We start from the raw sequence: 21,450 nt of genomic DNA on the forward strand, positions 1-21,450 counted from the left end.
AAGGGGGATCCAATAATTGGTAAGTTTTACCAACACCTTGAGAACCCTGAGAACTTTCCCCTGACGGATACCGATTACACTGGGAAAGAGGACCTAAGAGTGTTGATGAAATGTCCAAAAATGTTCCGGATCCAAGACGGTTTGTTGGTAAGGAAATCCAAAGCTGGCCACGATCAGTGGGTGGTTCCTACCTCATTCCGAAGCCTGATGTTAAATCACGCCCATGATGCGGCCACCGCCGGTCATAGGGGGTTTCACACAACATTGGAAATCTTAAGAGAGGTTGCATACTGGCCACACATGGGGCAGGACCTCGACCAATACTTGAAGGGGTGTCTTGTGTGTGGACAATTTCAGCCGACGACCCTCACACACCGTGCGCCTCTCCAAAAGCGGGGTATGACCCTGCCATGGTCAGATTTACAAATCGACTTTGTAGGCCCTGTGATTCGCTCTGCTAGGGGGAATAAGTACATGTTGACTGTGACATGCTTGTTTACCAAGTGGGTGGAATGTCTCCCAGCCCCAAATTGCAAGGCAGAAACTGCAGCTGCCCTGATGATTAACCACATCTTTTCCCGTTTTGGTCTACCTCAAAGGATTGAGTCAGACAGGGGTAGCCACTTCACCAGTGAAGTAATGACAAAGATGAGGGAGATACTGGGGGTCAAAAGAAAGTTGCATATTGCTTACCGGCCAGCTTCTTCTGGGGCAGTAGAGAGATATAACCGGACAATTGTGAGCCTCTTAAAAAAGTTTGTGGCAGATTCTGGGCCAAGTTGGGATATCCGATTACCTCTGGTCCTAATGGCCATCAGATCTACCCCTTCATCTGCAACCAAAATGTCACCATTTGAGTTGATGACTGGGCGCAAGATGGTGCTTCCGCAGCATTTGCTCTACAGGACCCAAGAGCAGACACTGATAAATGCCTCCACAACTCATGAGTATGTGGAGAATTTAAGGAAACACCTTCAACATGCTTTTGCTTATGCTCAGCGGAATCTAGAAAGATCAGCTGATAGCATGAAGACCCACTATGACCTGAAAACTTCCAGGAAGGAATATCAGGTGGGAGACCGGGTCTATCTATACAACTTCCAAAGGAGCCAGGCCAAGCAGCGCAAATCTTTGCCTACATGGAAGGGACCCTTTGAGATTATAGACAAAATCTCCCCTGTGGCCTACAAAATCCACATCCCCAAAGGTCCTTTGGCAGCGGGGGAAGACAAGTGGGTCCACATAAACCAGTTGAAATGTTGCCATCCCAGGCACACTCTGCAACAACTGGAGGAATCCTCTGGAATCCTAGCGGGTACTGTCTCAGACTAATTCAGTTCCAACCATAAAACATACCACATCTAGTCTCTAAAATATTGTGATTTGCATGAAACTGTCTCTTAGTTATACTGTTTTTTTTTCAAAATAAGAATGTAATGTTTCGTTATGATGAAATTTATATGCCACCCCACTATATCAATGGTGGGGAAGAAATGTCCATGAATAGGTATTGCCGCTCTTCCTTTGTCGTCCTAGGAGAAAGAAAACCTGGAGACGGGACAAGGAGGACGATCCGGAGACTGGGAGGATGACGCAAGGGGGCCCAGTGTACCGCCCAATATTCCCATCAGGACCGGCGAGGAGAACCGATCGATCCGACCGGATGGAGAAAAAGATGCTGAACTGTGCCATCTATTGGAAGAAGATGAGGAAACATCCCAGCTCTTGCGAGTCCCATCAGTGAAACAGAATGGCCATCGCAAGAGGGGGGCTTGTGGGATGTTTTTATCCACGCATCCAAGCCCTACCTCAAAACTGTGCAGTACTGACATGGAAAACATCACGATGGCCAGAGCTTCCCAGAAAATGCACAGGGAAATGCATGAAGAATAGGCTGCCACTCATTTTTGCCGATGTTATGGGCACAGAAGGACACTGCCTAAAACCACCATTGGACTACCCACACAGTAGTCTGAAACCATTGGGAGTGGCAATGCTGATTGCCAAAAGCAAACCCATAACTGTTGGGAATTCATTTTCTTAAATCCCAAAAAGGGGTGCAGTACCAGTACTTACCACTATCCAAAAGCCGGCGTTTTAAAACAACACCAGATTATACTTTTTTGTAGAAAACTGAATAAATGAACCCAAAACATGCCAACGAAAGACTTACTGAGAGGTGGATACAATGTAAGGTTATTTCTGAAGTGACTTGAAGGTGTATAACAAGACTGGCTGAGCTGTGGATTTCAGCAGTTTAAGTAAATTTGGACTGAAAGACACTAAAAATCTAAATGTTTAAAAGAAATGAGTGACCTACTTTGAGTGTCACATAGGTTGCAATTGTTTAAATGTCATAGTTTTAAACTTAGAATCAGCATTCTAGCTGCATATGTAAACATTGCCTTGACTTAAACTGGGTAACAAGAAATGACATGTAGCTAAAAACTGGCTTAAAGAGATTCCAATTTTGCCTGGCAACTACCCCCCCATCAGGAGTGAAACTTGAGTCACAGCTGTGTTCCCACGCCTATCTGCCTTTTGCTGGCCACACTAAGGATATGCCATCTCTCTGATAATTGAATTAAGGGGAGCCCCCACAGAATACAGGAGCTCTGAACAATGCAACCCCCTTCAGCCAGGCAGATGGTTTATTGCAGATGTCGTAAATGTAGCTTCCTCCTGGAAGGGACGGGGAGGGGCACTGCCTGTGAGAGCAAGCTGGCTTGGCAGAACTGGAAAAACCAGAAATTCAACCTTGTGCTGGGGGGAAACCACACCCCTTTGGGGCCAGAACATAACTCTAAAAAGATGAATAACTCATAGTACGGACTTGTGAAAATTATTTAAATGACACCATAATTCTTGTGATTTTTCTGCCCACATTTTAAGACGTGTTAGGACCCGGTGGTATGTTCAGGGGGGTTTTAGCGGAAAAGAGGATATTACTCAAAATGTGTGCATGTGAAAAATCTGACACTTCATCAACTAATGTCCATACTCCTTGCGCACATGTGTGTAAATTTGGGTTAATGTCCGATATTGCAAAATCAGTTAAAAAGTGAAATATGTGCCATTTCTGAATGCAAGCCCCCAGGAAGAGCAGAGTTTGAACAGGGGATACCTCCTGTGATATGTGAGGGGTGCGTGTAATTTTAAAACAATATGTACCTCTGCAAATATGTATTTGGTTCAAATCTAGATTTGTGTGCAAGTTGACAGGAGGACTGGACTTTCTGCAGGCTGTAAAATGACATCACTCTGACAAAACTTAGCTCCCCCAATCAGGGGAGAAATGAAAGCTTGGCCAATGATAAGTGGAGAGGGGTAGAGCCTAGTGATGCTGCACACACACCCATTTTAAAAACAGATAAAAGCAGACAGACAGGACAGATAGGGACCTTCAAATCCATTTGCAGCTGGAAGCTCTGCCGGGAAAATCCATACTTTACCTCCATCAACCTTCAGAGACCCAGACCAGACCAGCAGAGTAGAGCTGACCCAGATCATTGTGAAGTGCAGAGACCAGACAGAGTCCAGTCTAAAACCTGACCAGATCCGTGGCGAGGCCCATTTAATTCAAGAATATAGTGTGAGTACCTAGCAAACTGTGCAGAACCAATCTCTTAGTTAAAATGATATAATTCAATCCTATTTTAATCTAAGTAGAACTGTCTCCTAACTGTCACCTGTCATTTGTAAAGCTGTCACCTGTCATTTTCTAGTTGCAAGCTGCACTTGTCTTTTTGAACTTTAAAATTTCAAATCTGAAAAACGACCTTTATTTAATCGCTCATATCTCCGTGACCGTTTGTGCTAGAGAGGTTCCTCGGAAAGCTTAGAATCGTGGCTTTCCTACGAACCTAGAACCGCATTCCTACCCCCTATAGTTTTGCCGTAATCGCGAAAGACGCACCCGCAAATTTTACCGCGATTTGCAAATTTCTCCACGTGTGAAAACAGCAGTTTGTTTTTGCTTCCGTTGCAGAAATTCGTTTAACCTGCTAATCATTCCTAGGACATTGCTAAAGTAAGCCTGCAACTAATTGAAACCAACTAATCCTCAACCTAAACCTCTAGAGGGAATTAAAAGCATTTTAGCATATTTTTCACTTCATTGCCAGCACATATAAAAGCATTTTGGGCCTGTGTTTAAAACTCCGATCTGTAGTCTAAGCTTGCTGGGGTGAACTGAATTACAGTTGATTGCATTTCTGAGAACTGTGTGCTTTCCTTCCATTTCCTTGCATTGCATAAAGGGGGAGGGGATTGCCAGAGAAAAGTGATTACATTGTTTGGTTGAAATCATATTGAGTATTTTCTGCATTGCATTTTCATTCAACATTGCATCCATTTGAACTCTATGAAGCATTCTCTATCACATTATTCTTCTGTCCCTACTTACCAGTGTGCTACCTTATCCATTTCTTGTCAACTCCTTAGCGATTATAAAGAGGTGTGCTAGTGCCAGATTCTCCGTTGTTAATCTTTATCATATCAGATTAAGTGTGCTATTCAATTATTAATTTATTCAAAAGTGTTATATATATATCTATTGTTTAAATTATCAATTAAACCTTTTAACTTGCAAAACAGAACTACTTCTTGGCTCAGTGGGGTCAGGAGGATTCCAAGAGAGGGGTGTTATATAGGGGTAGTCATCCAGAACGCATGAACTGGACATAAAGATATATCAATAAGGGTTTTCATCCAGTATTCTAGACTAGGCGTGACTTGGCTGTAGTGCTGAATTGAATCCTCTCACACTATCCTCCTGGTAAGATTTGTTATCATAAGGAAAATAAAAAGGGCAGCTCAAGGAGCTCCCAGCAACACTGCACAGAAATGACTGTGCTGCAATAATAAATTGCAGATGCTTAAAAGGGTGGAGGAAAGCATGACTCCAAAAAGAGTCAACAAAAAGGGTTGAAAAGGGTTCCCAAAAGTAGAGTAAAAGAATGAATGCATGTGGAAAAAAGGTCCCCACCAGGAGAACTGGTAAAAATCCAAGAGTCCTGCAAAAAGTGCTGGGGGACTCACAAGTGGGGGGAATTGCACACAAAAAGGAAATTCTACCCAGCAGATTCTAAAGGTGCTCCTCTCTGCACATCATTTGTAACAGAACCCAATCTTTGCTTGATCGCATAAAAAAAAGGTTATCTGCGTAGTACCTTGAATAGTCCAACAGACATATTCATGAAATTTCATGCGAAAGGTTATTAGAAGGGCATAAACCAATACAGCTGTGAAACATTCAACAATTGTGCATTTTCTTTTAGAAACAAATGTGTGGTCGTTCAAAAAGTGAATGTATGTCTCTTGGAAAATATAAGTAATCCCAAGCAATATAGAAAAACAGTGTCTATAGACAATCTCAATTTACCTCCATAAGTCCATTTGTAATAAATGCAGATAGCACCAGTGCTAAATAATTATCCATGAGATCAGGCCTGTAAAATATGCAACACAGAAATATTTAGACATGATATATTACAATTGTGATTTTGGTTCAAGATACATTTGTAATTTAACAACGGTACCAGTTTGTCTATCGCATAACAACTAGGAGATAAAGCAAATCAAAAGCTGAAAGTGAATTGATATTAAAGAGCAGTATAACATTCTAAAGTGCATCGCAGGTCCACAAATGACAGCACTATTCAAAAGTTATTTCCTGGAATTACCATAGAAGCCAAAAACCTATTTGAAGTCAAACATTTTTATTTAGAGTGTTCAGGAAATGCACTTCAATTTTTAGAATTAGACATTGAAAAAATAGGTTAGGTTGATATAAAACAACATTCAGAACCTGATGCTTAAAGGACTCAGAACCAATCTGTAGCCATAACAGACATTTTCAGGATATGACATCTGTGAACCTAAAAGGGAAGGGCAAGATTGATAGATCAGCCAACATCAAGTAGGCTGCAAATTCTGGATTCTTTTAATCATTCTAGAAAGCGCATATAAATTGATATTTGTAGCCGGACTGAAGTTCCCTTTTTCCATCTGTAAATGAGAGGTGCCAATAGTAGTTGAGGCTAACGGAGGTCATGGGTTTATGTCCATGGCGGTGCTTGGGGGGCTACTGTAGACCGGGTGGGAATTTGCAACAGGAATGTTTTTGGAGGCTGGGGGCTTCATGCGTGTAGGTGTGCCCCTAGTCCCAAGAAGAATCCTAAGAGCTAGAGAATGTTGAGTTGGGGGGATTCAGGGGGTAAGGGCGGAAAAGGAGGCCTTGAGTGGTGTGGTGTCGACGTTGGGATGAGTGGGGTAGAACTGTGATACATTTTATTTGGTTAGCCCTTGGATACTGGTGAATCGGGTTGGGATGCAAGTCCAGCTCCCATGCACCCCCACTACCCTCCCCCAAAGCGATTTAGGTTGAGGAAAATGTACTAAGTGCACATAGAAATGGACACGTGCGATTGTAGGGGGGTGTAACATGCAAAGTATGCGGGGCACTTGTGTAGTAAGTTGTGGAACCTTAGGTAGGCCCAGGTATATGTTAGGGAGAATTCTCTGATAAGGCTAATTTCCCAAACCTAGCGAGTGCCCTAGCAGCTTTGCTGGATTTTTGGGGTTTGTTTTTTTCTCCTGCTAAGAGTGAGACTCTTTTACTCCCATTCTTAGACACGATTTGAGGCATGTCCTTGACTTGTTATGTGCTTATGGGCTATGGGGTTTTTTAATCCATAGGGTATCATCTGTTTTTCTGCATGTGTGGTGCACAGCACCCTCAGTGCAGTGCCACAGGGGTGTCACAGTGACCCCCCAAACATAGACTCCATACCCTGGGACTGACTACTGCCTCCCAGGGCATGTAAAGTCACCATTGGCTTTACTAGTCCAAAATTGTGAACAGAACCAGTACAAACCATCATATTGTGGAAGTACTGGTAAGGGGTAATTCGATTGCCCCTGGGTCTGTTTTCGAGGGGGCACAGTCCTGTCCCCTCTCGTCGAGTTTCTGGCTGGTGGCAGTGGTTACCACGCAAAATATTCCTCCGAAAAATTTCTCTATGGGATTTTCCCATTGATTTTAAACGCACCACTTTTTCATGCAATGTTAAAGATACCGCCGGTTTATTTATTTAATATTAAATCACCCGTTGGGTCTTTTTGCCAGAACTCGATTCTAAAATGGCGTTTGTGTCCGTCTCTAACTCTGACCAAGATCGAGCCCTTTGTTCCACTATTTTGGCGGGCTTCTCCACAGAAGCCCTCCAAATGGTGCCACTCTGTCTGGGTTCCACAGGAAGGGTGGAGGGGGGGAATTGGCACCCTGGACTGCGTTGCCTTAGCAACCCAAGTCGCACTCTACTCTGATTGGCCCAGTGGTGAGCCGCCCGGCTGTGTGATTGACAGCTAGGCTGATGAATGGGGTGTTTTCTGCATAAAAGCAGGGCCTTTGGGACTGGAACTTCAGAAGTCGTCACAGGACCAAAGAATCCGAAGAGGGAAGAAGCTGAGCCACCTGCAACCGACGACACCACCGGTGAAGCCCTGCTGCAACAAACTCACCACTTTTCCAACGACAAGAGAAGATCTTCTGCAGGAGAGTCTTCTCCCTTTGAGCTGGTAGGACCAACCAGTTCATCCTTTTTCGACAAAGACATCACTTGGTCGAATTGCCCGTGCCAAGCACCCCGGCGGCCAGATAGCCAAGCTCACCACTTCTGACCGCGAATAAAAGGACCGCACCTTTTAATCGGGAACTCTGCGGCTGGTTTCATCCCTGTGCAGTGCAACGACTCCACGTTTCCTCCTCGACGAGATCTTCTCTTCCCCTGGTCGGAACCACAAACCTCAACCACTGCCAGGAACAACTGCCCCCGCTGGAGCTTCCTGTCTCTTTAAGGTACTGTGTCCTGCCTGGCCTCCCTTTCTACAGATTGCTAAAGGCGACCCTTAAATCCTTGACTTCTAAACTGGGTTGGCTCCAGGCCTTCTAACTATATCTTTTGACCTACCCCAACCTCTTTTGAACACTCTGCAAAGACTTTCAGTGCACTTTAAACCGCGTGATCCTGGGCACATTTCGCTTTGCTCCATTTAAAGTGGGCCTGGCCTATGAACCTTGGCTCTACAGTATAACCTGCCTTTCTCCCCTTGCTCTGAACTCCTAAGTGTTGGGAACTGTTTTATTTTATGCCCTGCCTTTTCTCCCCCTTTGTAACCTAAACTATTGGAGTGCCATCTAGGTTAAGCGCTCACTTCTGTCTTAACAAATAGTTGTGCTTTAACCCTGACTTGTCTGATAGTTATCAAGGGAGGTGTGTATATTTACCTGACTGTGTTTTAGATTACTTTTCATTGAGAGTGCTAGTGTATTGCCTAAAGTGTGTTTTAAATAAATAATTATATACTTTTTATACAAAGCTCTGATCAGTGTTTGATTGCTCTACTGTGTCTTGACCCTATTGTGTATACTCTGCATACTGCCCTACTCTTCTTGAGAGAAGTCTGACTACTCAGCCACAGCTACCAGGTAAATCTGGTGGTGCAGACTGCTACCAATTGGGTTTACTGCTGCTCCTGTAGTCTTAATCTTTTTGAAGTGTTCCCCAAGGGATCTGCACAGGATCCTGCCTAACAGTATAGGGCATGTGTATGTGTTAGTAGAATATGTTATAATATGTTATGTGTATTTGTACAACGCATATATGCCCGAGGGCATATTGCCGCTAAACAATAAAGATGAGGAAGTGGTTGAGCAGGATGAGCACCTAAAAGTGGAGGGTTTTCAGAGACCGATGAAAAGCCAAATGGTTGGCAGTAGCTCGGAGAGCCCAGGGTAAGTCAGTCCAATCCCTTGCAGCTGCCACAGAAAAGGCGCAGTCAACGGTCCGTGACAGTCGGACACAGAGAGCAGAAGGGCAAACTGGGACCAGAGGGGGCGAGCAGGAACATAATACACATCTTTTCTGGAGGTTCTCAGCACCTAGCTTGTAGAAGGTCCGATGCACCAAGCACATTGATTTGAACAGGATCCACTTCTCTATCGGGAGCCAGTGCAGCTGTCTCAGAAGCGGTGACATATGTGCTCTTGCCGGGGGGGGTGTTAGGGGGGGTTCACAAGATAGCTCTGGCCACCACATTCTGAAACAACTGGATCCAGTTTATCACGTATCATGGTTGGCCAAAATACAGTGAGTTGCAGTAATAGGCCGTGCTAAGGACAAGTGCCGCCACCACAGGGGCATGGAAATGACATGAAATGAAGGGAAGAACCTTCCGCAGGGTGCGCAGTTTGAAATGGCCAGATTTGCAAACCACACCGACCTGCTCTACCATCGAAAGGGAGGATGAGAGCTTCACCCCCAGATGTTTCACCAAAGGTGATGGAAGCGGAAACGGGCCAAGGGAAATCGGCCAAAATTCTGGAGTCCAGAAAGAAAGTGGACTAGCCATGCCGACCACAAGAACCTCAGTCTTTTTGCTATTAAGTTTTAGCCAGTTACCAATCATCCAGGCACCAAGATTCTCAAGACAACTCCTAAGCCGGGATGCAGTGTCAGGGCAAGAGAGATCCAAGCGAACCAGGATATAATTATGAAGAGACAATGAAGAACAATATAAGCAGGAAATACTAAGTGTCGCCATATTAGAATGAGGCCCAGTTTAGCGCAGGCCGCAGTTGAAGTATCAGCCCAAAATGACAGTGCTGAATCACTTTCCTATCCCCTTCCCCAGCAAGGGAATTGAACAAGGAGGCTTTCAGGCCTGGTAGATTAAATAAAATTGTAGCGTGTTGTAGGCCGGCAAAACTAGAAAGGAATGGGAATGACCGAGAGTGTACAGGGCTGCACCCGGCCCGAAGGAGCCCATGGGAGCTGGGGCAGAGATCTTGAGCTGTCAAACAACCCAGCCCAGATTTAGGGCACTAGCGCCCCCAGAATTATGGTCATCTTATTTGAACTGCCAGATGCCCAAACACTGAACATCTAAATCCTTCACAATTTGGCTGATTCGTGTAGTCCTGGAAAGGGCCAGGAGATACTCCAGGGAGGGGCAACTGGCAAGGGGGGAGCTCCAAGTGAGATGTCCTGTGATTTGTACTACAAGGTGCAAGGGATGATGGCAACAAATGCAGTTCTGCACTATTGAGGAATGGTGGGGGTGTCTGCATGTCTGGGATCTCGATAAATGCTTCTTTATCCAAGAAGGCAAATTTGACCTCGAATGTGTCCACTGAGCTCATATCGACAACCAGGCTAACATTACATAATTAGGCCCATGGGGAGGGTAACCTCTACAAGAACTCGTTAATCATGTAAGCAGAACCCACGGTGGCGAGGCAGAAGACCACATGTCAGGGGGTCGGAGTATATTATCTGTGGCCAATCAGTCAAGATGCTATAGGGGAATGTTAGTATGTACATGTGAGGAAGCCAATGAGGGTGGAGGACCAGTACTGTATGCTGTGTGTGTCAGGAGTGACAGCGATGTGTTTAATATTGACCTATTTGCTTTGAGGTAACCCAGAGAGTTTTGCGGCAGTTGGGTTCTATGGCACCCTCCATCACCTTTTTTCTTTTTCTATAAAAAATAAACCTTGATATCCTTGCAAGAGGTGCACCAAGCTTTTTTCATCAGAGGATTGTTTCTCTTCCGTCTGCCTTGTTAGGACAATCTTTCTAAAGTCCAACTAAGGGCTTAATAAAACCATATCTGAGGCAGTACAAAACTCCACTCTTAGTATAAGGCTGTACCACCCGAGTACATTCGGTAGCATAGACAGAGCAGCCAGGCTTCTCTTAGGAGGAAGAAAAGACTTTAGCTTGGTACAATGAAATTGTAGAATGCATAAGGTACTAAGAAACACAAACACTAGGTATTGTAAAAATAAAGGGTTTATTTAAACACAAGTAGACCAAGATCAATCTTGGGGAAGTAAGTACTAGAACATCTCGTATAAACACAATTATAGAAACCAACAATACTTACAGTTTACAAACTTGTATAACCTTATTTAGATTGCAATCAGCAGTCAAGGTGAGTCAAACCTATAACAAATTTGCAATGGCATTCAGCTATTCTTGGGGAGTAAAACCACAGTAGTTACTTTTAGATTACATTCAGTAAATCAAGGTTAGTAGACCCTATTGCTTCATGCTCGTGTGCTGTGCCCAGGGTAAGTTACGTCTGTGGCCCGGTTACATTCTTTTTAAAATCTGCACCATCCGTGCAAGTTTGCAGTCTCTTGCTGAGCTCGCCGCCTTCCCTCGACCCCTGCTCCCCCCAGGTCCCACCTCCACCTGCCTTACTGGCTGATAGATCCGGAAAGGTTTCCCTTTCATTTAAGCACACAAGTTTTTATTCCCATTTCTCATGCTCGTGTGCTGTGCCGAGGATAAATTGCCTCTGCAACTCTGTTCCATTCTTTTAAAAATCTGCCCCATCCACAGGCCTAGAGGTGTTGTATTTTTGTATTGAAGGGTGTACAGAACTGCTACCTCGCTGGGAGACACTTACAGTGCCTGCACCAGAGGTAAGTCAACTCCTGTGTACTCTGTCCATAACATTTACTTTGCAATAATTTTTAAGTTTTTATTCAGCACCTTAGCACACCTTTAAAGCCCAATACTCTGCCACCATCTAAAGCGCCTTCCTGGTTGCTCCCCTCCCATTCTTACTTTCCCACCCACCACCCTCCGATTGGCCTAAGGGCAGCTCCAGTCCACGTTTGCCCGTGTTTGCTTGTGAAGCCAGCAGCGGCTGATAAACTAAAGCATACTTACCTTATTTATTATATAGCGTGCTGGCAAAACAACAAAAAATACAGTAAACAAGAACACACACATTTCCAAGAAGAAGAAAAAAAAACAACATGCCCAGGAGGATAATCGGAATAAAGAAAATGTACTACACTAGCTTGAGCGGGTCAGGGAATCAATTTACAAGAAGTCTCAATTTGGTGTAGGACACACTGCAATTTTCTGTATTTAGTCCAAAAAATAAAAATAAAAAATAAAAAGCCAGGCTACTATGGCTGCAGCCTATGATAATGCAATCAGTGTTATCAGCGGAGCACCAAGTGTTGATGTATACCCTTCGAAAGACTTTCAGGTCGTGAGTTCTGATACAGTTGCCCACTCTGATTAAACCAAGCCAAGATTTTATTTTTGACTGACTCACTTGATTCCGGATCCTTGGGATTATCCACATTTGAGAGTATGATGTTCCTGGGGTCCATCGCAAACCTTCTTAATGTAGGGTCATCCATTCTTACCATGTGAGCCTTTTCTTTACTCAAATATTTTTAAGAAATAGAGTTAGATGAGGTGTTCCGCATGTTCACAGGGCAGGCAGGCGGTTTAAATATTTGAGATGCACCGGCCAGGAGTGTTTCTGCCTTTTCATGAACCTGCCCGATTTGGACATCTGCGAAACCCTGATAAGGTAGGATTCCCGCAACTGTGGATCTAGGCCAGGTTCTTCCAAGGTCATTTGACTATGTTGGTGAACCTGATTATAGTCACCAACCCTTTCACAAAACTTGTCCACCAGATGAGGATGTAATATGGGAACTGGTATGTCCAATGAAGCAACCCAAGTTCACAACTCTGTCATATTAGAGCAAACGGCGAGGTCCCTCATCCAACATTCCTTGAATGGCTGCCAGTTCCTAGGATTAGCTAAGTCTTTGTCTGCCACTTTCAGCGCCTTCGAGGATGTAACTGCAGCCACAGTAGTAACGTCATCCTTTCCCAATATCATCTGCAATGCTGAATCTGCGTGGCTTCAATTCCGCCATCCATAGGTAGTGCCACCACCAAATCAGGTTGAGCAGTGGATTCTTTACTTCCCAACTCCATTTGAGCAGGAAGGGAACTCCCATCTAAGGCATAGTCTCTATCAACATTGTTAGGAGGATGAACTGGTATTTCCCGAAATCATCTCCTCCGTGCACTAAGTGCCAAAACTTGAGACAGACAACTTTTTATTTCTTGACGGGTGGAGATAGGGGATTCAGGAGGTAGAAGAGTATTCCTCCTATAAGGAATCCAACCATCCTGAAAACGGAAGGATACAATAAGACGAGGTATCGAGCTGGCGATTGGGATCTACTTTAAGTGTGTTGGCCCTAGTAAGAGACATTATAAACCTACTTATTGCAGAATGCTTACTGCACGCTTTCACGCAACACAATAGGTTCAGGACTCAAAGAACTAGTGCCCAGTTCCTATGTAAGGTACCGTTTACTGTAAAAACTGAAAATGCTGTTCCAGTATGTGACAGCTCAGGTGAAAGTAGAAGCAGGTCACTGCTCTCGCCAAAAAATATGCAGCGTTTGGGGACGCTGCAAGTATGCAGTAGTGCGCTTACCGTATGCCGTTTTCCGTAAGACTACAGGTATCTTTATCATCATGGATAGCAGTGCTAGACAGTATATGCAGTCGATCTAAAGGCACAAGGCCAAAACAGGGGCCCAGAGGAGCCTGCACGGCTCACTCCCAGAGAATTAGTAGAAGACCAGCAAGGCAAAGCACTGAGAACGGGAGAAGAGGAAGAAAACAGCCTCAGACTCTCTGCATCTAGCACAATGTGCTAGAGTAAAGGACCCAAGGGAGTCCAGCAACCAGAGAGAAGCATAGGGCCGAATCCAGCCATGTCAAGCCACACCGCCTCCTGACGGCCGCCTCTGACACCGGTTCTGTCATGGTAGGGGTACAGCCATCACTGTATTGCATTAACTACCCCACCTCTCTGATTACCTACTTTCCAAGCATTCAACCCATTTACGCTCATAAGTCTTAGTCAGCATTTAACCTATTTGTGTAAGGCAGCCCGTGAATCGAGCCTCAATCTTTAAGAAGACCGTACTTGGCACTAAACCAATTGCGTTGGCCACAGTTGGTATTTTGGGCAGTTTAATGGTGATAGAATTATGCAGATTAGCATGAATCGCACCTAGATAGAATTGCGGAGATTAGCATGCATCACATCTAGGAAGAATTATGAAGGTTAGCATGCGTCGCATCTAGATAGTGATGCCACTTGCCAACCAAAAAACTCACCCCTCTGCATGCGCCTGTCAAACTCTGAACCAAAAATAACCATATCTACAGCACAACAAACCACAAGCACTTAACTACACCGCTACAACAAAACAAACCACACATAGCCCTGCACAACAGCATAAGACGGCTACCCACTGAAAATCACACTTAAGCTCAGCACAAGGTGTGAACCGAACTGAAGCTATCAACAGCACATCACAGATCGCTTGCTCTTTTCTCCCGCTCAGTTCCACTAACCTCCACCCATTTTCCCCCTCACCATCTTGCCTTAAAGATCTGCCAGAGCACCAGGGGATATCACAGGTGGTGATGAGAGGTATATAAAAAACCTCTAACATAACATTGGTTACACAATCCTCAGAGGAAAAAGGCTTGGTGCACCACTTGCAAAGATATCAAGGTTTATCTACAAAAAGTAAAGGGTAACAGAGGGTGCCGTAGAACCCAAATGCCACAGAACTCTCTGGGACAGTTCAAAGCAAACAGGTCATTATAAAACACATCACCGTCGCTCATGACACACACAGTATACAGTGCTCGTCCCCCACCCTCATTGACTATCCCCTATTTACATACCAACATTACCCTACGGCATCTTGATCAATTGGCTGCATATAATCTACTCCGGCCCCCTGACATGTGGTCTTCTGCCTCGCCACAGTGGGTTCTGCTTACATGATTGGCAGGATTTTAGAGAGGTTACCCTCCCAACGGGCTTAGTCACATAATGTGCTCCTGGTCATCGACGTGAACTCAGTGGATACTTTCAAGGTGAAAATGGCCCTCTGGAATAAAGAAGCACTTCTCAAGATAGGGTTATTCACTTTCAGAGTCACTTAGTAATATCAACGTTGGTTACAAGCATCTCTCGCAACCCATGTAACTTTCTTCTATCGAGAATGCAAACAGTTACCGGACCAATGTCAATTTTAAGAACACAGTTGCAAGGAAGTAACTTAACTTATATATTACCTAGAGGCCTAAGCTTCTCAAGAATAGGTAATACAGTAAACAATTTTAGAAGTCTTCTAGAGGGTATCTGGTCACTGCATCGAATGCCATTGCATGTAATGCCATTCCATCTAAATTTATTCATCTAAAAGATGTCCATCTAATGCATATTTTTGGGGGGTAAAGGGTTAATTTTTGTTCAGGTGCATTTTAAAGGGTAGAAAAACCCCCCATAAAAAGAAGAAAAACAAAGAATGGCATTCGATGAAAGACCATAAACCGTTCTAGAGCAGTTCAGGGGAAGCACAGCCCAGTAGCTATTCAAGGTGAGTATAACCTATTGGTATTTAAACAATTACACTATTTCTAAGCATAGGAGTGGACAGTTTAACCAATGATACTTTTCAGAAGTGTGTTATGCAATTCTTATGTGAGTAGGAATTCTTATGCTTAAGTACTCGAACCCAGTTATACACTTTTAGAAAGACACAATGTATTTCAAGGTAATTAACCTAATACAGTTTTAAAAAGGGCAGTCAGCAATTAATAGGTAAGTATTGACTACAAGACCGTTTTAGAAATGCACCAGACAGATCAGGGAAAGCAAAACACAATGGTACACTTTCAGGAGAACTTAAACTGTATTGGTAAGCTTTTACACTCATTCAGTTCTGAATAAAACAGTACCAACACTATTACTTTTAAGACGAGTGGAACCCTATTCAAAGTAAGTAACTTATATACTTTTTAAAGGAGCAACTAAAAAGGAATATCTTTTCTAACTCTGTGTAACCTATTCTATTTCAGAGATACAGTTACACCCCTAACTCATTTACAAGTAGGTACTTTAACACCGATAATATTTTCAAGACAGACACATTATCTAACATAGTCCTTTCCTAGTTCAAAGCACAAGCGATCTCAGGGGCAGTAGAGGGACCTTAGTGGTCTAGGAGCCAGCTGTAGGCAGGTGTAGGGGAGGAGTGGTCCAAAAGACCCCCCTTGCCTGCATCCCCTCCCCAGGTGAGGGCAATGGCTCATTGGGAGTCCCCTCAGACCACCCGGGCCCAGGTGGTGGAGGGTTCACCTGCTGAAGACATTGCCCACACGTATTGAATTTAGCTAGGCCCAGAAACCATTTTGTCCATCAAAGATGGTGTGAGCTCAGCGCACTGTAGCGCGGCCCCCACCCTTAGAGAGTTTCAATTATCCCTGTCGCCGCAGCACCCTGGCAGATCCGCTGTGAGCCCGTTCCCACGAACAAGACGGACATGAGCTAGCGTAATACACTAACATTGTAACAGTTCACCTTCCGCAGTGTATCATCGCTCCCAGCATGACCCGGCCAGCAGGCCTGGGCAATGGAAAGAACAGTAAAATGGTCATCAGATGGCAGAAAGTCTCTACATATGAATGCCAAGAACACTTGCAAAGTATGTTTTTCTCCACAAAATCTCTTATATTACAAAAACCTGTAAAATATAAACATAAGAAAGCACGCTTCCATGATATAAGCAATGGCGAGCCCACACCATTGCAGTTGGGTACTAGTAATGAAGGAGCGTTCCAGGGATCTATTTGTTACGTGTATCACTGGGAAACCTACACTCCATGGTTTTGCGCCATAACCGAACTAATGCTGCTAGAGTACAAGAGAAGACGAATGTAACCATACGGAGGGCACATGTGCAGGATGCGCGAGAATGCACTTGTCATGTGTGTATGTCTAAAGCCCCTTATGTACCACCACCGTCACATACAGTGGCGGGTTACTTTCTATGTACTCCACCAACCTCGCTACTACCTCACTTACTGCAAATGTATATGCATATAACTAAATACTGTAGTTGTTAAAACATAGTGTACGAATAAGGTGCCCAGACTGGATATAATCGAGACACATCCAGCAAAGTTGAAATGCATATTTTAAAGTGATTTGAATAAGTATTATAGAGTGTTCAAATGTTTGTGATGTTTTTACCTAAAGTCGGCAACACACGAGGGAGATACCTTTGTGAATATGTGCAAGGCCATTCCCCCTCCCACCCTGCGAAGACTGCCAAACATGAGAGCAGAGGCCCGCGCCGCGCTGCTCCACCTCCCCCAACCAGACTGGAGCCGCTTCAAAGATTTGTAGCCCCCGCTGCAGCACCCAAGGCCGCGGCCCGCCACCTGCATTATTTACAGCACAGCAGTAAACCTCTGCCTGAACACACACTTCCAAAGGCGCCCTCTCGTAAACCCCACAACCCACCGGATCATCTTAAACTTATGGCCCTGTGCAATCAGGACACCCAACACTTTGACAACACACAGCGGCACATCCATAACAACTTCTAACAAGACAGAAAAGACCTGTACCGCTCGTCCCAGGCCCTGAAGCTTAGCACCTCGACCCATGGCCCCGGTCAACAGGACACTGGTAACCATGTCCTGACATATTACCATCAGACCCCTCACAAGGTGCATTCCTCCTGTGTTGCATTAACCTGTAGAATAACCTATTGGAAGATTTACTAAAGAAGATAATATTGCAATGACTGAATGACTGCGGTGTGCGTGGCCTAGGGCAAATAAGTCAGGAAAAGACATTCATCTCTGACACTGGCCGCGATGGCACAACAACACCGCCCGGATGAACTCAGCCAACCTGCCAGGCCCAGCCCAACCCACGAGGCTGACCAGTGACGTCTTCCAGCCAAAGCCAACCGCATCGCAGCAGCACCTATAGTTAGTCATCGCCGCCCAATCCCATCGAACTTGCGCCCCCTATAGTATGTAGGTTCTTATGACGTTTTTTGTAAATATATACGCCTGTCTTTGCTATTGTCAGACAGAGCGCTCTCGGAGTTTGCAGAGTTCTTTGCATGCCCTATTCTGATTGATAAACTCCCATTTAAGCTCACCCGCACTCTGTGTTGGCTTTATTCCCGATTTGGGAGAGTCCTTCATTGTCTCTCATTGCGGGGAGGATCGTGCTGGCTGGGGACGCATGCCTTCACAGGTCAGGATAGGGTTCAGGTACAGGAAAGTAAGAGTTCCAGAGGATATCATCTTCAACAAGTACTAGCTTCAGATTTAGTTTAAAGTGTTCAGGGAATTCACAGAAGGCTCCTTCTGTGTGTTCTAGCATTAGGCTTGGGTGAATGGTATGGGAAAACACACAACCACACAAATCACCCACTCAGCCTCACAGGATTCACACAATGCTTATGGTAAGTATTACCCAAGCCAACGCAAAACCTTATTAGCGAAAAAGAGCTTCTGTGTGGATGCCTTCAGGATGTAGCAGCACAGGACCCAGTCCCTGGATTCTTGGTCTGGAGACTGAAGCAATGAACACTGGGTGGGACCTTGCGGCAGCAGTCGCCAGAGGAGGCTTCCAGCAACAGATTAATCTGCATTTTCAATATTTTCTCAGACTTCTAAGATTAATTAAGCCATATGTCTCCAATGATAACTGTGCTACACTGCTGCGCGCACTCATAGCACCTAGATTAGAATTTTGTGACACGCTCATGGATGGACTAAGCACCAACGGACAGACACCTGCAAGTGCTACAAAAAGACGATGTGCGGATCATAAAGAACGTCCCTAGGCATGAGCCTATTTCAGCACAGAGAAGGAGTCTACACTGGCTGCCTATGAAAGCATGCATTCAGTTTAAAGCGCTGACCCTGACCCATACATTGCTTTATGGTAATGCACCAGGGTACCTGAAAGCGGGTCTTGTGGCATACTGTTCGAGGCAAAAACAAGGTCGAGCAACGGGGCGTACTTGCTGGTGCCACAGTGTAAAAGACCATCTGACCTGGGCAGAGCTTTTGCTGTGCAAGCTACTAACAGGTGGAATGAACCCCGTAAACAACTGCGGTTGGATGTAAATCTATTGAGTTTTAGAAAGAAAATGAAAACTCTTCTTTTTGAAAAATGTGCCTTTCTGGTCCTCTTCTGTGGTGGCTTTCTTGCCCTTTCCATCTTCATCTTCATGTTCTTCTTGCTTTTTGTGCCCTAATGCCTCTGGAAGGCCAGCAGTGTCCACCAAAGTTTCAGCAGGATCCATACTTTGGAAAACCATGCACTGCACTCGGTCTCAAGGTCCCCTGGTATTGGCGTTTTGCAGCCCAGGAAGGTCAGAGCATGTCGAGGGATGGCTCGTTTTGCAGGTCTTTTTGGCCTAGTGGATCTCACCAGCCTCTGGGTAAGAGTCGTTGCATTTGGGATCTCTCCCCCCACACCCCCCCAAGTCGATTGGAAGGAAGGGTTGCATCAGGCTCCGGTTACACACCAGGGTCTCAGTTGCTGGAAATTCTTCATGTTCCTCTTTAGATTCAACTCCAGTGGCCGACTTATCAGCAGCTTCAAGAATCTGAGTCTTTATCAGGAACTACAGCACAACTTCTGCAAACTCTCCCTGCAGTTTACAGAAAGGGGTAGTCTGGCAGTCCAATCTGGGCAGCCAGCCCCCCAGTGGGAACGGATTCCTTTCAGGCAAGGTGAAAGACAAAGGGATGCAGAGTTGTGGACTCCTCCCACGCTTCCCGACTTCTCAGACACTCTGGAGCCTCTGCAGGGAAATACAAAGGATTCCAGCCACAGACAAAACTTCAACCGGAGTCATACCAACCTAGAATGGCAGAAGATGACCTATGAAAAAAGAAGCAAATGGGAAATGGCAAAAAAAGAAGCAGGCCACCATTCTAGCAGAATGGTGACCCTCCTGTGCATTACAGAGGCTGATTTGACCGCCTGCTAGTAATAATGACTAAAAGTCATAAAAGTAGTTTCCCTGCCAACAGCCATTAAAGTAAACTTGCAATTGTAGCAGAAATGTTACCAGGTAAGTAAGAAAGGGAATACATTATATCCCACAGCACTCCAAATAAACTGGTGTGTTCTGGCTCACTAAAATCCATGTGAAGAGGATGTGAATCCCACTCTACTACTTGGGAACATTAGTTGACCCAAGAAATAATAAGAGCATTAAAAAGGAAGCCACTACATTTAAAATGCTGTGTTCTGCCATAGTACTTTACAGTCATCCAAAGTTATAGGAAACTACAACTCCAATCAAACTATATAGAGACATAAAACATTCACTGATAAAGAGAGTACAAGACTAGGTGAGAGGAGGGAAAAGATTCCCACTCACCTAGGGATAAGGGAAAAATAATCACAAAGTCCAGCAAAAAGTCCTGGGGTTGACACAGGTCAGGAAGATTTATCACGGATATAAAAATGTTACCCAACATGCCTTACAAATGCTAACTGAGAATTTCATTTCTGCTAACTCGAATAGTCCCCTAACACGTTTGCTGGATTATTGACTTTTCTGACTTGCCTTTTGCCCGCAGGGACTTCTACTGAAGACCATCTATAACTGCAACTTCTTTATGGTGCGCTGGCCTTTGTAGCTCATGGGCACCCCATTTTGTCCCTGTGTAAATTTCCCCAACACAGAAAGTATGTTTAGGAAGTGGCTAGCAGCAGCTGCATTTTTGGCACCAACAGCCAATAGCCTTTTTACCATTTTGGTAGTCACTTTGATTTAAAATGGCGGCAGCCACTATGGATGCATTTTAAAAGTCTTAAAACATTTCCATTTTGTTTTGTGGTCTTTTATTGTTTGCACCCTGAGTAATTACTATTGAAGCTATTTGCAGCACCGATGAAGGCACTTGTGTGTTCAGTTTAGACTGGATGAGAATCTCCTATTCAGCCCAATCCACATTGATGGCTGCCAAAGCTGTGGAAGGTGTACAGCTGTGGGTTGGTGGGCAAGGCTAAACCTCTGCATGTGTTTACCTTTGTCAAATCCTGGCCATTCTAAAGATTGTATTGGGCTTAGCTTACCTAGGAGGCAGATTCAGAAATGGGACGACCGAGGATCATGTTCCTGCTAGACTGGCTGAAATCCTGATCATCTTGCTGAGCTACTCTGATTTTCTTTGAATGGTAATGATATCTCAACCTCTTCCTTGCCTTTCTCTCAGCATCATGTGGTGGTAGATTCATGCCTGCAGCCCCTGGTTACCATCCTGATGCCTCCCAGAATCTATAGTTTTCTGAAGTGAGCCCCTACTGCCTGATAGGAACCAGAGTGGCTTGCAGCTGCGAAACCAACTTTTTGCTCACTTGTGGGACATCCTAAATGTGCAGCTACTCCTCGCCAGGGTCTCTGTGCTGCCTACAAGTCCTTTGATCCCAATGGGCTGCCATAAAGGGTGACCCGTGTGCTTCTAGTCACTGCTGCTGTTCCCTCCTCTTCCTGAGTCATGTGACGGTCATCCTTCCTTTTCCTGGATCAGGCCACCTTCTGGGACTCACCTTCTGGTACTCTGCTAACAGAATCGGTGCCCAGTACCTATCCTATCATGACCCAACCCACAAATAAAGTTACCCCTGCACACTGATTCCTGAGTGTTAAGATGGATTTCTAGAATGTGGCTTGGTGGACAGATTTTAGGAGTG

At 44.8% G+C, this 21,450-nt stretch overlaps 1 protein-coding gene across 2 annotated transcripts in view; it reads right to left on the bottom strand.

Annotated features, from left to right (window-relative positions):
* Positions 1-21,450, bottom strand: part of RICTOR (RPTOR independent companion of MTOR complex 2) — a 1,615,046-nt gene that overhangs the window by 1,159,918 nt on the left and 433,678 nt on the right. For both annotated transcript variants that reach the window (XM_069627164.1, XM_069627163.1), the window contains exon 14: positions 5,384-5,450. In XM_069627164.1, coding sequence (XP_069483265.1) covers positions 5,384-5,450 — 67 coding nt within the window. The remainder of the gene's footprint in view (positions 1-5,383; positions 5,451-21,450) is intronic.

The sequence above is a fragment of the Ambystoma mexicanum genome, chromosome 6p (genome assembly GCF_040938575.1).
Source record: "Ambystoma mexicanum isolate Mex_15411 chromosome 6p, UKY_AmexF1_1, whole genome shotgun sequence".
Lineage (NCBI taxonomy): Eukaryota > Metazoa > Chordata > Amphibia > Caudata > Ambystomatidae > Ambystoma > Ambystoma mexicanum.